This window comes from Elephas maximus, chromosome 11, assembly GCF_024166365.1.
Source record: "Elephas maximus indicus isolate mEleMax1 chromosome 11, mEleMax1 primary haplotype, whole genome shotgun sequence".
NCBI lineage: Eukaryota > Metazoa > Chordata > Mammalia > Proboscidea > Elephantidae > Elephas > Elephas maximus.
The window spans coordinates 16,926,303-16,943,779 of NC_064829.1; the positions used below are offsets into that span (position 1 = coordinate 16,926,303).

The following is a 17,477-nucleotide window of genomic DNA, read 5'->3' on the forward strand; positions in this document are numbered from 1 at the left end:
AAAATTTATTCAGGGAAAATGTTGAAAGATATAAAATCATGATGCAAAAAAAATTTTTTCAAATTAACTGATGTTTTAGAAATTTTATTTTGCTGTGTTTTGAGCAAATATTTCTAATTAAATCCCTGTTATGAATTTTGAAACCCTTCCTTCTATAAGACAGTCAAGCAAAAAAATGTGCAGTTATAAATTATATATAGTTTTTTTTAAGGAGTATTTCCATTCTCTCATTTTCTCCCTCTTACTCTCTTGTGGTATTAAATGAAGATAAAATAAAGTTTCTTTGTTTTAGTATAATGTTAAGTGTCAATAGGACACTTAACTACCCCCCTTCTTTTAGACGACTCATGTTACTTCTTGCATTTTTTTTCCCCCAATCTTTGGCACTATCCCCTTATTGATGCTGAAAAATATCTAGGTCAACATGAAGAAAATTATCAATAGGAGCTTACAAACCGTTAAGTCCATGTCCCTTTTTAAAGAATTAAGTAATCCTTATTTTAGTTTCACCTTATTTCTCCCCACTCTGGTTTGTACATAGGTTGTGTGTATACATTTTTTCTCTAAAAATTAAATGTCTTTTGCTTTGCATTGCCATGTGTCCTCAACTGTGAAGTCTTGCCACATAATTGACTGTGATAGATTCTGTTTTAAAAAACTCACAGAAAAATATGCAGGTAAAGTTTTTGATTAAATGTTGTGTTCCTTTCTGTTTAGAAACTACAGTGCCAATGTGAACATAATACCTGTGGGGAGAGTTGCAATAAGTGTTGTCCTGGATACCATCAGCAGCCCTGGAGACCTGGGACCGTTTCTTCTGGCAACACATGTGAAGGTAATTATGAATAGATTTTGGAGAATGTAGGGTCCCCCCCACCTTAATATATTTCATTTTACAGTGACTTAGCTTTTGTAATTAGTAGATAACTTCTTTTCTCAGAAATTCAAATAGTTCCTAAAGCTGCTGATTACCTTGTAAAGTTTGAACTAGTGAGATTTAACTGCATATTTATAGATTTGCTATTTTGTCTATTTACAGAGTTTGCTATTAAGGTGATAGGAAATGCTGTTTCTAGAAACAGTGGCACCGAGTTCCATTTTGTGGATTTAATATAATTTATTTAAACAGTTCCCTAGCAATGAATATTTCGTTATTAATCTTTTGTTTACACAGTGGTGTAATGCCATTTATAAATGTGCAAATGTTTACAATCACAGAAGATGGTTGCTGAATCAAACGAGAATGCACATTTACAACTTTGACAGCTCTTCCCAATCACCCTCCATAAGATGGCCAATATCGTATTGAAATGATTTATTCTAGAATTTTAGCTTAATTTATAGCCAAGGAAATGTACTTAGGGAGGGAAGGACTTTCTCTGTATAGGACAGCCTATGCATGTTAATTGACATGTTAAAATATTCTCCTAGAGTGTAATTGTCACAGTAAAGCCAAGGACTGTTACTATGATGAAAATGTTGCAAATCAGCAGAGAAGTTTGAATACTGCTGGACAGTTCCAAGGAGGAGGAGTTTGTATAAACTGCCAACAGAACACCATGGGGATCAACTGTGAAACCTGTATTGATGGGTATTACAGACCACACAAAGTAAGAGTATTTCTTAACCATTAACTAAGCTTCATCTTCTTTCCAGGCATGAAAATGATACTTAGCCAGCTCTCGACCTCAGTATTAGAGACTCATTTCCTTTTGTAATATTTCATTCATGTTCTTACACTAGTTATATTCTTCAGATATCTATTTCCTATTCTATCTGTCCTATTTTCTTGCTCAAAGTAGGACTTCCACTTATGATTTAACATGAATTCCTGGACACATTACGTAGGTAAATCAGGTTTTGTAGTACTAACTGTAGACATGAACGTTCAACCAACAACTAAAGCAATGGTGTCTTGCCCATAGGAGGTGCTTAGTAAATCCTCAGTTAGGTTGATGTGGGGTTGTTACATGGGCTCCTGTGCTGGTCCAATTACAAAACCAGTTGTCATTGAGTTGGTTCCAACTCATGACAGCTCCATTTGTGTCACAGTAGAACTGTGCTCCATGGAGTTTTCAATGGTTAACTTTTCAGAAGTAGATTGTCAGGGCTTTCTTATGAGGCACCTCTGGGTAGGCTCGAGCAGCCAAGTGCTGTAACCATGTGCACCACCCAGGAGTTCCCAGTCTGATTACAGGTGATGCTTAGAGTAAGTCTCTGACAGGTAGCAGAGAGAGGTAGCTGTGGTAATGGGAAAGGCTCATGCTTTGCTAATGATGCTAACAGCTGTCACCACCAAAGAGATATCTGAGGCTTCCCAGCTTAAGATCACCTTATCTTCCTGAAACCTACAGCCTTTGGGCCACAAAATCATTGTAATAATCACATCTTGAATAAAAACCAGATGCCTTGTCGTTAATATTATTTTTGATATTTTAACTGATATTGCTGCTGTTTCTAGTAAAATAATCCAGGACAACCCCTGCCTTTCAGGTTTCACCTTATGAGGATAACCCTTGCCATCCCTGTGACTGTGACTCCGTGGGGTCCCTCAGTTCTGTCTGTATTAAGGATGACCTCCATTCTGACTCACACAATGGTAAGTACTTGATTCACTTCTGTGCTGCTAAGTGATTTTGGGGAGGAAGATTTGAACCAAGTGGAAGTATTACCATTGGGTAGTAATTTGGTGATTTTGTGTAGTAATTTGGTGATATGAATTCTGTTGATTCTTTTGTTTGCCAGTATTTACCGAGCACCTGCTGTATGTCAGGCAGTTTTCTATGACCTAGGCATTAGGGGTGTAACTAAGGCATGGCTGGCAGGAATGTGCCTTGGGCGCTGCTTGAGGAGGGGTGGGAATGAACAGTTTCTATTGGCCATCGCAGTTTCTATCCCCAGCTATGAGAGATCATTCAGCAATTTAAAACTAATTGCCACAGGAGCTATTGTGTATAGATAGGCCCCTGCTAGGAGTCCATACGTGAACAAGAAAATCAAAGTCCCTGCTCACAGTCCAGCACTAAACAAGCAAGACCATGGGGATATGATGCCAGAAAGGTACAAGTGCCATGAGTAGGGGCGGATGAACCACAAAGCAAGATGCACACAGCCTTCCAGAAAGCAAGGTACACACAGGCCTCCAGTAAGCCAGATATGCACAGGCTTAATTGTGTTTACTTACTAATCGGTAGTGCACAATTTCACATGCGTTTCACCACATCTTTGATGAAACTGTGTGCTTCAGATTAGTAAGTAAGTACAAGTAACCTGTGCCTAACTTGCTTATTTGGTAATCTGTCCCTGGCCATGAGCATAAAGCAGAGTCAGTTGTCGTGATTGCAGGGGTACAGGGTATGAAGCTGGCAACATCAGGGTGATGAAATGACATTTAAGCAGATTACTGAGTATTTGATGAAAGAAGATAAGGCTGAGTTTAAACTGTATGTAGAGCATGATCAATGGCAATTGCTGGTTTTAGCTCTTAGAAGACACACTGGAGCTTTTGCCTTCAACCTCTCACAAAGCAAGCAAATCCTCCAGTTAACTTCGTAAATGTCAGCGTTCTTCCTATATCAAAAGCTGGCAAATGGACTTGCAAATACCTGTCTCCCGAATAAGTTGCATCTGTTCAAAGGATCCTGTGACTCGCATCCAATTCTCAGGCAGTGGCAGTTAAAATGGGCATTGAGCAGCCAGGAAGGATGTGTCAACAATGAGGGCCCATCAAGAGCGTGGAGCGTGAATCACTGAGTTGAAGTGATCTCACAGGCTGCTGGTAATGAGATGAGGATGATGATGATGACAGCTACCCTTGACCACTAATCTACTTTCTGTCTCTATAGATTTTCTTGTTCAGGACATTTCATGTAAATGGGACCATAAAACATACGACCTTTTGTGACTGGTTTCTTTTACTTAGTGCAGTGTTTTTAAGGTTCATCTATGTTGTAGCATCTGTCACTACTTCATTTCTTTTTTATTGTCAAATAATTATTCAGTTGCATGGAGATGCCACAGTGATTCATCCATTCATCAGTTAATGGGCTTTTGAGTATGTCCACTTTTTTGCTATTATGAATAATGCTGCTATGAGCATTCAGGTGTAAGTTTTTGTGTGGACATATGTTTTCATTTTTCTTAGGTGTATATCTAGGAGTGGAATCGTTGGGCTATATGGTAACTCTCTGCTTAACATTCTGAAAAACTGCCAAATAGTTTTCCAAAGTTGTTGCACCATTTTATGTTTTATATTTACATTTTGCATTCCCACCAGTCTATGCGCTTTTCATTTCTGTTTTCTTTCTTTAAACCAGGGATTGCAGACTGTGGCCTGTGGGCCAAATCTGGCAAACTAAGACTCTGTGGTCAAAAGCCTAAAATATATACTCTTTATAGAAAGAGTTTGCTGACCCCTGATTTAAGCCTCTTTTATCTTCATGTTTGGTCATTGCCATTTGTTTCTTTTCAGGGAAGTGGCCAGGTCAGTGTCCATGTAGGGAAGGTTATGCAGGAGAAAAATGTGATCGTTGCCAATTTGGCTATAAGGGTTACCCCCACTGTGTTCGCTGTGAGTGCAGTCCGGCCGGCAGTGTGAACGATGACCCCTGCACAGAGCCTTGTGCCTGCAAGGTACGTGTGAGGCCACGGCGAAAGGTCAGAGACCCTTGCACTTCCTTGGAGGCTTTGGCTTGGATGATCTGTTCTCGAGCAAAGCAGTAAGGTTAAAGCAGAACACCCCTTCCCCCCATACCTTCCTGAGAAGCTGGCATTCTGTCATAATGAGCTGGCTGTATTAGATGTCCTTGGACTTCCATGGCACCTGGTTTTCTTTTTGGGGACCTGTGAGCACTGGCCATATATTCTAGAGGCATTTCTGTGACTTTAGATGAAGACAAGCATAGTGTATCATTTTTTTAGGCCTTGGTTTATAACTCATCTCTTCCGTGACAGCCTTTCCAATTTCGTATGTAGAGGAGAACCAGATAAATGCTAGATTTCTGAGAACATTAATTAAAGGCAGATACGTGATTTTGGGTTCCTCTTAAAAAGGAATTGAATCATTATAAGAAATGCATTAAACTGGTATCAGTGAGATGTTTGACTTGGCAATATGGTGCTCATATCAATTCTCCCAGTTATGCCTAGGGCTTCCTGTTGTACCTTGTGTGATTATTATTTCCACGTAAGCAGATTACGTAGGCACGTTTTGTATATGACGGCAGTGCCTTTGCCAAACTGCACAGTCTAGGGGCACAGTTCTGCACAAGACTGTCCTTACCTCAGACACCAGCTGCAAGTTTGGGGGCCCCCAGAGCCACCTTCGTTTCTGACCAGTTGGCTAAAAATCTGAGACCATCCCCAGGTTTGATAACTCATTAGAATGACTCACAGAACTCCGAAAGCACTATACTTATGATTATAGTTTTATTATAGCAAAAAGATACAAATCAGGACCAGCCAAAGGGAGAGACAAATAGGGCGAGATATGGGAGGGTCCCGAACATGAAGCTTCCTTGTCCTCAGGAGGCATCTCCCTCCCTTTCATATTGTCACGTTGATATGTGACAATATACACAGTTTGTTGACCAGGGAAGCTCACCTGAGCTTCAGTGTCCAGAGATTTTATTGAGGTTTTGTTACCTAGGTGTGACTGACTGAACATCGCCAATGTGGTTGAAGTCAATCTCTAGCTCCGTCACCTCCCTGGAGGTTGGGCTGATACCATGTGGTTCAAAGTCCCAACCCTCTAATCACATGGCTGGCCTTTCTGGTATAGCCAGCCCCCATCCTAAGACTACTTGTGTGGCCAGCTTCACCTGAGTCGTGTTATTAGTATACGCTATCAGATGTGGTCCCGGGGGTCTATCATGAATAGCTAAGATACATCACTCAGAAAATGCCAAGGGTTTAGAGGTCACACATCAGGAGCCAGGGCAAAGGCCATGCCTCTCTTTGGGTGAAGTTAATTCTTCACCATTTATTTATTAATTATTTATTAATAGGAGCCCTGGTGGTGCAGTGGTTAAGCATTCAGCTGCTAACTGAAAGATCCGTGGTTTGAATCCACCAGCCCTGTTCCCCAGGCAGTCTGCTTCCATAAAGATTACTGCCTTGGAAACCCTGTGAGCAGTTTTACTTATAGGGTTGCTATGAGTCGGACTCGACTCAACGGCAACTGGTTTAGTTTTAGTATGTGTTACTAAGACTAGCAATTATATAGCCCTTTTCATAATTTAAAATGCTTGAAAGATCAGCAAAAATGGAAGACTTAAAACAGAAAAAGAACACAAGCCATTTAAGTACAATGCCCAAGCTCTGAGATTCCTAGCTTTGTTCTTGACTACAAAATCAAATGACAAATACTCCAAAATATTTATTCTGGAAATGTAGGAGAAAAATGTGACAATCTGCTTCCGTAAAGATTATAGCCTTGGAATCCCTATAGGACAATTCTACTCTGTCCGATAAGGCATCTATGAGCCGGAACGGACTCGACGGCACATAACAACCAACACCACCACTCTGGAAATAGTGACTTCCTGAGACTTCACGTGTACCTGGAATGTTTACTTATTTACTTATCTCTTTCTCTGCGTCTCCAAAGCTTTTTCTTGTTAATGTCATTTTATATTCCGTCTTCCTGGACACGTTGGGTTCAAAAGCTAATCTTTTATCCTAACTTTCAGGAAAATGTTGAGGGGAAACACTGTGATCGCTGCAAGTCAGGGTTCTATAACTTGAAGGAGCGAAACCCCCAGGGCTGCTCCGAGTGCTTCTGCTTTGGTGTGTCTGATGTCTGCGACAGCCTTTCTTGGACCATCAGCCAGGTGGGAGTCAGTGTCCATCATCAAGGATTTAATATGCTTGTCACCTCAAATGAGCTCTCTGCATGTCTTGATATCACTCTCCTCCACTAGGAACGGCATCACACCGACCAAAGGCAGTCCACTGTTAAAAGTTCCTGTGTAGGCACGCTGTCGTCCCCACATACATTTCCTGTAGAAACCATGTGATGATAGGGTGTAGCTGAATGCATCCCACTGAAGTGTCTGAAAAGCATGAGAAGTGTATTGAGCGTTGAGGTCAGCTCTCAGCCAACCTGTTTCACCCTGTCTCGGGCCGGGGAACCACACTAGAGCATGGGGTCATGCAGAATTTTCGTATCTCAAAAAAGCTGGCAGGGAAGGGGTGCTCCAGTGACAAGGGTGGGCGCAACAGCAGGTGACACAGGGATTATGAGGGGCATGCAAGTACCCCCAGCTATCTGGGCAATGAGGAGTTCTGGAGGGCGAGGTAGAGGGTGGTCTTAAGCAGGTAACTACGGGAAGAAGAAATACTCTGAAGGCTGGAGGGCAGGGAGGGCTGCAGGGATGGGTCATCCTGCTGGTCAACACCTTTCTTCCCGACTCTCCCCATCTATGGAAACGAGCTTTCAGTATGGTAGGGGCTGGTGTGGAGAGCCAGTCCCTACTCCCCTTCTCTCCCTCTCTCCTCCTTCCATCCTATCAGCTCCTGAGAATGAAGGTGAATCCTGTGGCTACCAGTTGGGGCTATCTTTTGTCATCTCTATGCCACCAAAAAATTGCGAGTATAGATTCTGGGGGTTATTTCTATACATTTTCAGCATTTGGGCAAAGGACAGGGGCAACAAAGAAGAGAGAGTCGGAGTTAGAAAATGACATTTTACTCAATGCAATTATTAAGTTCTTTGCTATTTTTTAATCTAAAATATATATCCCTAGCCTTTATGGTTTTATTTGCTAATTTTCTTATAATTGATCTGGATTTGGGGTAAGCATTCATCTCGTTCTCAGGTTTTCCTGGTCTTTTGATAAAGAGGAGCCTCATAGGTTGTGTGGTTCCACAGCCACCATTGTGTTAATTCCATCACTAGCTGAGCTGTTTGGGTCTGTTTCTTCATTGTGAACATTAATCCTGGACTGGGTGAAGTCTAAGGTAAATCCTAGTTTATGTTCTAAAATCCTTGGATTGTTTTTTAAGGTCAACGACATGTCTGGGTGGATGGTCACTGACTTGATCGGTTCAAACACGATCCAGTCTCAGCAGGATTCTCGTGGTGGACTTCATCAAATTAGCATCAACAACTCCGCGGTCATGCAAAGGCTGACTTCCAGGTACTATTGGTCAGCTCCTAAGGCATACCTAGGAAATAAGGTAAGTTCATAGCTGGGAATAACGGCATCTTGGACAGAGATCTCTGAGAATATTAAGGAGGAAGTTCTGTTTGAAATTTAAGTAGCTTTATTGGCCACGGAGTGTTTGGCGGAAAACTTCACAGTATTTGCTTACATCTGACTCATGAAACCAAAAACCAAACCCACTACTCTCAAGTCGATTCCGACTCATAGGGACTCTATAGGACAGAGTAGAACTGCCCCGTAGGGTTTCCAAGGAGCAGGTGGTGGATTCAAACTGCAGACCTTTGGGTTAGCAGCTGTAGCACTTGACCACTATGCCACCAGGGTTTCCATATGACTCATAGTGTCTTCTTTATCCTTTTCTCACTTTTTATTGCATCATTAAAATATGAACTCTCAGTAGTCAAAATAGCCTGGTACGGATACAACAACAGATACACGGACCAATAGAACAGAATTGAGAATCCAGACACAAATCCATCCACATATGAGCAGTTGATACTTGACAAAGGCCCCAAAACAGTTCAATGGGGAAAAGACAGTCTTTTTAACAAATGTTGCTGGCAGAACTGGATATCCATCTGCAAAAAAATGAAACAAGACCCATACCTCACTCCATGCACAAAAACAAGCTCAAAATGGATCAAAGACCTAAATATAAAATCTAAAATGGTAAAGATCATGGAATTAAAAATAGGGACAAGGTTAGGAGCCCTAATACGTGGCATAAACAGTATACAAAACATTATTAAGAATGCAGAAGAAAAACTAGATAACTGGGAGCTCCTAAAAATCAAACACCTATGCTCATCCAAAGACTTCACCAAAAGAGTAAAAAGACTACCCACAGACTGGGAAAAAGTTTTTAGCTATGACATTTCCGATCAGCACCTGATCTCTGAAATCTCAATGATACTGCAAAAACTCAACTACAAAAAGACAAATAACCATATTAAAAAATGGGCAAAAGATATGAATAGACACTTCACTAAAGAAGACATTCAGGTAGCTAACAGATACATGAGGAAATGTTCACAATCATTAGCCATTAGAGAAATGCAGATCAAAACTACAATGAGATTTCATCTCACTCCAACTAGGCTGGCATTAATCCAAAAAACACAAAATAGTAAATGTTGGAGGGGCTGTGGAGAGATTGGAACACTTATACACTGCAGGTGGGAATGTAAGATGGTACAACTACTTTGGGAATCGATTTGGCGCTTCCTTAGGAAGCTGGAAATAGAACTACCATTCGATCCAGCAATCCTACTCCTTGGAATATATCCTAGAGAAATAAGAGCCTTTACACGAACAGATATATGCACACCCATGTTCATTGCTGCACTGTTTACAATAGCAAAAAGATGGAAGCAACCAAGGTGCCTATCAACAGATGAATGGATAAATAAATTATGGGATGTTCACACAATGGAATACTACACATTGATAAAGAACAGTGATGAATTTGTGAAACATTTCATAACATGGAGGAACCTGGAAGGCATTATGCGGAGTGAAATTAGTCAGTTGCAAAAGGACAAATATAAGACCACTATTATAAGAACTTGAGAAATAGTTTAAACTAAGAAGAAAACATTCTTTTGTGGTTACAAAAGGAGGGAGGGAGGAAGGGAGAGGGGTATTCACTAATTAGATAGTAGATAAGAACTACTTTAGGTGAAGGGAAAGACAGCACACAATACAGGGGAGGTCAGCACAACTGGACTAAACCAAAAGCAAAGAAGTTTCCTGAATAAACTGAATGCTTCGAAGGCCAGTGTAGTGGGGGCAGAGGTTTGGGGACCATGGTTTCAGGGGACATCTAGGTAAATTGGCATAATAAAATCTATTAAGAAAACATTCTGCATCCCACTTTGAAGAGTGGCATCTGGGGTCTTAAACGCTAGCAAGCAGCCATCTAAGATGCATCAATTGGTCTCAACCCACCTGGATCAAAGAAGAATGAAGAACACCAAAGACACAAGGTAATTATGAGCCCAAGAGACAGAAAGGACCACATGAACCAGAGTCTACATCATCCTGAGACCAGAAGAACTAAATGGTGCCTGGCTACAACCCATGACTGCCCTTATAGGGAACACAACAAAGAACCCCCAAGGGAGTAGGAGAACAGTGGGACGCAGACCCCAAATTCTCATAAAAAGGCCAGACTTAATGGTCTGACTGAGACTGGAAGGACCGTGGAGGTCATGGCCCCCAGACCTTCTGTTGGCCCGGGACAGGAACCATTCCCGAAGCCAGCTCTTCAGACACAGATTGGACTGGACAATGGGTTGGAGAGGGATGCTGGTGAGGAGTGAGCTTCATGGATCAGGTGGGCACTTGAGACTATGTTGGCATCTCCTGCCTGGAGGGTAGATGAAAGGGTAGAGGGGGTTAGAAGCTGGCAAAATGGACACGAAAAGAGAGAGTAGGAGAAAGCAGGCTGTCTCATTAGGGGGAGAGTAATTGGGAGTATGTAGCAAGGTGTATGTAAGTTTCTATGTGAGAGACTGACTTGATTTGTAAACTTTCACTTAAAGCACAATAAAAATTATTAAAAAAAAAAAAAAGAACTCTAGTTCTTCTTGGCCCAGTTCATAGGAAGTCTGTTTTAGAAAGTTTCCTCCCCTCCAGTGACAGACATTTTATTTTCCTTTTCCGGATTCTTGAATCACTTGGGCCTTTAATGAAGTGTTAGTCGCGTTCCCACTTTATTTGTAGTTGGCTGGGTCTCTATCTTAGCATCTTCATGGTTTTGTAAAAGGCCTGACATTTAGGAAACAATAAAGGTTTGTGGAATACATTGTTTCCTCAGTTTCTTTATCATTACACTGTTACTCATAAATTTCACATTCAGGAACGGATTTTAAGAAAATGCAGAATAGGCATTTTACAAAGTAAAGAGTTGGCTTATATGATTTAATCTTTCTCTTCAATGGCGTATTTCCATTTCTACTCACCAGTTATGCCACTTCTGCCCAGATTCCGATCCATGTGAAAATACATTCGGTGAAATCAGTCAATCTCAGTCATTCTGGCTCCCTGTGCTTTTCAAGTCATGTTATGCTTTCATAGTAGCTTGTAGTTTGGTAAATTTCTAGTTAATTGATTTTTATATTTTAATTTTATAACTTCCTTTCGCTATGAGTCGAAATCGACTCGACGGCACTGGGTTGGGTTATATATTTTTAAGTAGTGTTTATTTTTGAAAATGATTATTTTCCCCATCAAATTATAATCCTAGAAGATGTCCTCTATTTCATAGTAAGAGGTCAATTTTTTTTTTTTCCTTGAAGTTGCTTCCAATTTTATAGTGCAGAGATTGGATTCTGAACATTATGTTGTTTGTCGTGGTTACAAGCCTGTCTGTATCATTCAGGGTTCTCCAGAACCAATAAGAGATTTAGGGTAAGAAACCGGCTAACACAATTGTGGAGGCTGTCAAGTTGGAAATCTATAGGGCAGGCTGGCTGGCTACGCTCAGGCAGTTGATGTTATAGACTCGAGTCTGAATTCTACAGGGCAGGTGGGAGGCTGGAAACTCAGGCCGGATTTCTGTGTTACAATCTGGAAGCAGAATTCTGTCTCCAAGAAACCTCAGTTTTTGCTCTTCAGGCCTTTACCTGATTGGTTGAGGCCTACCCACAGCATCATGGGTAATCTCCTTTCCTTAGTCACTGATCGTACATGTTAACCCATCTACAAAATACCTTCACAGCAACATCAAGACCAGCATTTGGACAAACTACTGGGCACCACAGCCTAGCCCAGTTGACATATAAAAGTAACCATCACACTGTCAGAAAGAAGATCTCTATTTTACATTGAAGGATATCTGATTAGGAATACCGTTTGTACCTCCTTTGCCCAGACTAATATTAGCAGATCAAACATGTTCCTTCCTGTTGTCTGTAAGCAGGAAAAGGAGATGAAAATGTGGAGGTTATAGTCATGGGTCAAACCCCTGACCCCTAAAATATTTAAGTGAAATAAATGTCTATTGTATGGTGAACTGAAGGTTATAGTAATCTACTTTGGGGTATCTAAGAAGGAAGGGTTTTCTGTGCACTAAAACAGCATCCTGCAATTCGGTAACATTTATTAATAAAATGTTCATATAACATGTCTCCTTTTCATGGCCTTTAATGTGAGTGCCCTTACAGATTGTGGCCTCTCGGACAAGCTCTAGCCTGGTTATTTTCAGATGAACCCTAGTGACTGCTTCCTGCTACTTAGGGGCTCTGATGCTTCTCCCTTGTGGTGTTCATTCTAACTTAATTATTTCAGCTGACCGCGTTTGGTGGATTCCTGAAATACACGGTGTCTTATGATATTCCAGTGGAGGCAGTGGACAGTGACTTAGTGTCTCACGCTGATGTTATCATTAAGGTAATTGTTTTTACACTGCTTTTGGCATTGAGCTTTAGGGCTTAGTGGGTGATAGCTCTGTGAATCAAAGTGACTCAGGGAAGCCAGGTGGCCAGTCAGCGATGCATTATCTCTTCGGGACAGTAGTAAGACTCGTGAGAATAAGCATCCTGTCTTTGGACCCATTTTCGGAGTTGCCTCAGGACAGTGCAAGCTGCTCTCCCCTTGGTCACCTCAGCTTGCCCATCTTTTCACATTTAAAAAGGAAGTGAGTTTTTGTTTATACTTGGGAACTACCCTTTCAGTCCTTTTAAGCCTCCCTTCTCCTCTCTCTCCACTTTGCTCTCCCAAATGAATCAATTAGGCAGTGCTGGCAACAAGGGGACCAGTGAAGTGCAGTCATCTTCATAGGTTCCTCTCCCACATCCTCGTCCTCTGCCCTGTACCCTTTCACCAAAAGACACATCTCTGCAGAGCTTGCCTCTCCCCTCCTGAAACATTGGCGCCAAGGGTCTGCACGCACTCAGAGAAATGATTTCAGTTCCTTGTCCCCAGTTACTGTACTCCTCCCCGTGACCTCCACCTCAATTCTGCAGCAGTTGGAAGCTATGTAGGGCAAGTGATTTTTTTTTTTTTTTACCAACAATCCTATGGAAAGCCAGGGGTATATTTATATACTTTTTCTACTTCTGTTGTTTAGTTAAAGATTAGGGATGATAAAAGCTGGGACAAATGCATGACTTGGTTTATTTTCCCAGACTCCAGCAAAGTCGACACTCTTTAGATCTATTATCTGAGTCCCTCTGAGAGGAATGCGATGAAACAACTTCTCTGGTAACCCTGAACCAAGAATTGTAGACGCCATCACGTTTCTTGCCACAAAACCCTAAGCACAATGGAAAACTAGGTTGTGGGGAAAAAAAAAAACTTGATTTTATTTTTTGATCATTCAGTTGAATGATAGATCCATTCCCTCTTGTTCCATGTTAGGGAAATGGGCTCACTCTCAGCACACAGGCAGAGGGCCTGTCACTGCAGCCCTATGAGGAATACCTCAGTGTGGTCAGACTTGTGCCTGAGAACTTCCGCGACTTCAGCAGCAAAAGGGAGATAGATCGTGACCAGCTCATGACTGTCCTTGCCAATGTCACACATCTCTTGATCAGAGCCAACTACAATTCTGCAAAAATGGCCCTTTACAGGTGTGTATCAAAGAGGAAGGAAACACTTTGACATTATCTTTACTCTTACGTATTTTAAACTTACATATTTTACTGTTATTATCTTAAGGATATAGCTAATGAAATTGGATGTCTTAGAAATTATTATTTTTACTAATATGATTTTACTGAAGATCTAATAATAGTTGTCCATGACAAATACACGTTGTAGGCGACAGGCTTGCTATCAGGATCAGAAGCACTCCAGGGGCTTCTGAGAAATGCTTGATGAGTTAACAACTGTCTGTACTGCTTTGGGGTCTGGTTCTCACACTTCTGATGCTAATGGTTTTAAGTTTTACAGAACATATTTAAGTAAATGTGTCCACCTTTAGTCATTTTATTACTTCGAGGTCATATTCTGGCAGGACCTGGCCACAAAAACAAAACACCAAACCTGTGGCTGCCGAGTTAATTCTGACTTATAGCGACTCTATAGGACAGAGTAGAGCTGCCCCCATAGGGTTTCCAAGGAGCAGCTGGTGGATTCGAACTGCCAGCCTTTTGGTTAGCAGCCTGAGCTCTTAAATCACTACACCACCAGGGCTCCTCAAAGCAAACAGAATTACACATGTGAGGATAATCTATCTGCATTAGAGATATGAGGACGGAATGGATGGATTTTCCGAAGTACCCGTTCCCACAGCTGTCTGTGGGCAAAGCACATCGTTGTACCAAATGTTGAAGGCCTTGTTGAAGGGGAATAATGATGGCTCCCAGAGAGCCTATTGTTGTGAAAACCCTTACTTACAAAAGTCACATCACCATTTTGTTTGAATTCTGTCTTTTTAATACCTGTCTTCATTCAGGTGTTAGGTATCATTGCGAGTATGTAAGTCATGTACCAAGTCCTGTCCATTTGCAGGCTGGATTCTGTCTCTCTGGACACAGCAAACCCTAATGTTATAGACCTGGCCTTGGCCACTGAGGTGGAGCACTGTGAATGTCCCCTAGGCTACTCGGGCATCTCTTGTGAGGTAAAGCTTCTCTTCTCCAGCTACCTTTTTCACTTCCATTCTTGCCTAAGGGGGAAAACGTGTGCTGAAGGTGTATAATGCACATTTGAATTTTAATTTTAGAAACTCTGGTTCAGACTTTTTTGGGCTATCAGCACATTAAGAATGTTTGTAGGAATATCGGAAGCTGCACTGTTTAAAGGAATCTCATACCTCTACTTGTTGGGCTAAAAAAAAAAAAAAAAAAACCATTGCTGTGGAGGCAATACTGCCTCATAGCTCCCCTAGCTGGTTGGGCTAGGCAAATGGAAATAACCTGTCTTCGTGCTGCTCTCTTGCCTTAGCCTATGGGAAAATTGAGCCCCATACCATAGTATGCATTTTTAAGGAGGATTGAACCTGATTGTATATAAAACCCAAAACCCACTGTCATCGAGTCGATTCCAACTCATAGTGAAACAAAGTAGATCTGCCCCATAGGGTTTCCAAGGAGTGCCTGGTGGATTCGAAGTGCCAGCCATTTGGTTAGCAGCCAAAGCTCTTAACCGCTGTGCCACCAGGGTTTCCAAATTACCAGCACACATATTGGACAGCTTTAGACAAGCCAAACCTGTTTTTAGAGACTTTTTGGCCCCAGGCTGTTTTGGACATGGGTCTTGGAAGTGTGCACACACACCTTCGGTTTACTGGGCACAGAATCCAGTTGTTCTGTATTATAGATTCCAGGTATGTGAAACGGAACATGTCATGGGCTTGTCCTGAGCATTAAATGAATTACTGTGTCTTGGGTGGTTCTCCTCCTTACGGGTAGAGAAAAGTGTCCCTGAGTGCCCCTGCTGCCTGTCCAGTGTTTAGCCCATAGAAAGCACACCTGTAGTGTTAGCGAAACCGACCTGCTGTGGTTTGAAACAGACCTGTACTTCCATAATCTGTATAATGGAATCTTTTAATGAATTTTAAATGAAGGAGGGAAAAACCAAAGTTGAGAGTAAAAAATCCGTTTGGTTGAAACACTGATTAAATGACTAAGTGTTACCTAATTCTAGTTTAAGAATATTGCAGTGGAATACCGCTGAGTTATATCCTGACGGCTTACATTACCGTTAAGTGGTTGTGTGCGTGTTTCTGCCTTTAAAAAGAAATGTGGAATTGGATTATGGTGAGAGTTGCACAACTGGGTAAATTTACTAAAAATCATTGAATTGTACACTTAAAATGGGTGAGTGCCATGTCATATAAGTGATACCTCAATAAAGTTGTTTTTTTAAAAAAGGAACGAATAGCTTTCTGTACTCCAGGAAAATTGAGCAGTTGACTTTTCTAGTGTAGCGGAGAGAAGATGTTCGTATTGCCTGCTGAGGCGCGTTCACAAGCACAGTAACCCACCTTCTTTTGCAGTCATGCCTCTCAGGCTATTACCGTGTGGATGGAATACTCTTTGGAGGGATTTGCCAGCCTTGTGAATGCCACGGCCACGCCACCGAGTGTGATATTCACGGCGTTTGCTCTGTGAGTTTAAAGCTAAAACTTTGAACCCCCGCCTTCTGCCCACTCCAGTCCGTTTGCTGAGCAGAAATGATTTGTAAAAAATACCTCCTCCCCAGGAAGGATGTCCCTGACCTTGTACATCCTGAAGGAAAACTGTGGATTTAAGTTTATGCCATTTAAAGTTTCCTGCCTTTTTTTTTTTTTAAGTTGCTTTGGTGGAAGTGAAATGGGATATATAATTTAGTTGCAGCTTTTTATTAGAACAATGACCAGAATATAAAATTCCCCTTCCTCCCCCCAAAATGTATGAAATATATTAATTTATTTTAGGTAGTTTTTTCTTTAATTAGGATTATTGCTTCTAGGACATGTTTGTTACTTTAAGCTCTTTATACTTAAGTACATTTTGCTTGAAGGGAAGTAATTATTTACCTACCAAGATTATAAAGCAATACAGAGGTAGAAAGTATTAATCACTACTTAAATAAAAATGGCTGGGTCTTTTAAATATTATATTGTATTTTAAACATTATATTGCATTGTATCCTGTGAGAGGAATAATAAAACTTCTAGCGATCACCCTTGTTTATACAGTATATAATGCTCTACAGTTGTTAGTTTGGATAAACTCTTCAAACAAGTACCACTTATTCCAATATGAGTTGAAATGGCTTAAAAAATGTGTAGTTTATCTTGAGACTGAACTTTGGGGCAGATACAGGGCAGGGGTTATTTTTGAACTTCAATCCGGAATTCTTTGAAGCCCTCTGGCCTTAAAGCCAGGCCACACCACTCCTTGGGTGCTAAGGGATCCTCACAGGGGCCGATGTGTCTGCTGGTCAGTTAAAGCCTACTCACTGCATGGGGAAATCCTCTCCAGAAGAAGATGAGTGGAGCCGTAGGACTAGGAAGACTTGTTATCAGACCCATAGAGGAAATCCCAGCATGGTGTTCTGTGTCTTTTTGCTCTGTACAGCCCAAGTGGTCTTTGTCTTGCTTTCACCTGAGCTGGTAGAAATTGCATCAAAGGATGCTTTGCACACAGGCTCAATCCCTGTAGGATCAGTTTTCTCAGAGGACCAGCTTCCAGCTACTTGATGTGGTTGTTGCTCTTTCCTGTCTCTTCCCTTTGCTGTTTGGGTCTGTGAGACCAGCCTTCCAGCCCTTCTGCCGACGTTTGAAGGGTGGTCCTCAGGGTGGGCCTTTAGTTACAGGTAGGTGGAAAGAGATGTCACGCACTTCTCTTAGTGTGTATTTACAGATATTTAGCTTCTGGC

At 41.4% G+C, this 17,477-nt stretch overlaps 1 protein-coding gene across 1 annotated transcript in view; it reads left to right on the forward strand.

The window, feature by feature from the left end:
* Positions 1-17,477, forward strand: part of LAMA1 (laminin subunit alpha 1) — a 194,307-nt gene that overhangs the window by 72,535 nt on the left and 104,295 nt on the right. Inside the window, exons 7-16 of the mRNA XM_049901444.1 lie at positions 718-835; positions 1,432-1,610; positions 2,494-2,599; positions 4,472-4,632; positions 6,690-6,830; positions 8,005-8,178; positions 12,456-12,557; positions 13,527-13,738; positions 14,622-14,733; positions 16,111-16,221. Of these exons, the coding sequence (XP_049757401.1) occupies positions 718-835; positions 1,432-1,610; positions 2,494-2,599; positions 4,472-4,632; positions 6,690-6,830; positions 8,005-8,178; positions 12,456-12,557; positions 13,527-13,738; positions 14,622-14,733; positions 16,111-16,221 (1,416 nt within the window). The remainder of the gene's footprint in view (positions 1-717; positions 836-1,431; positions 1,611-2,493; positions 2,600-4,471; positions 4,633-6,689; positions 6,831-8,004; positions 8,179-12,455; positions 12,558-13,526; positions 13,739-14,621; positions 14,734-16,110; positions 16,222-17,477) is intronic.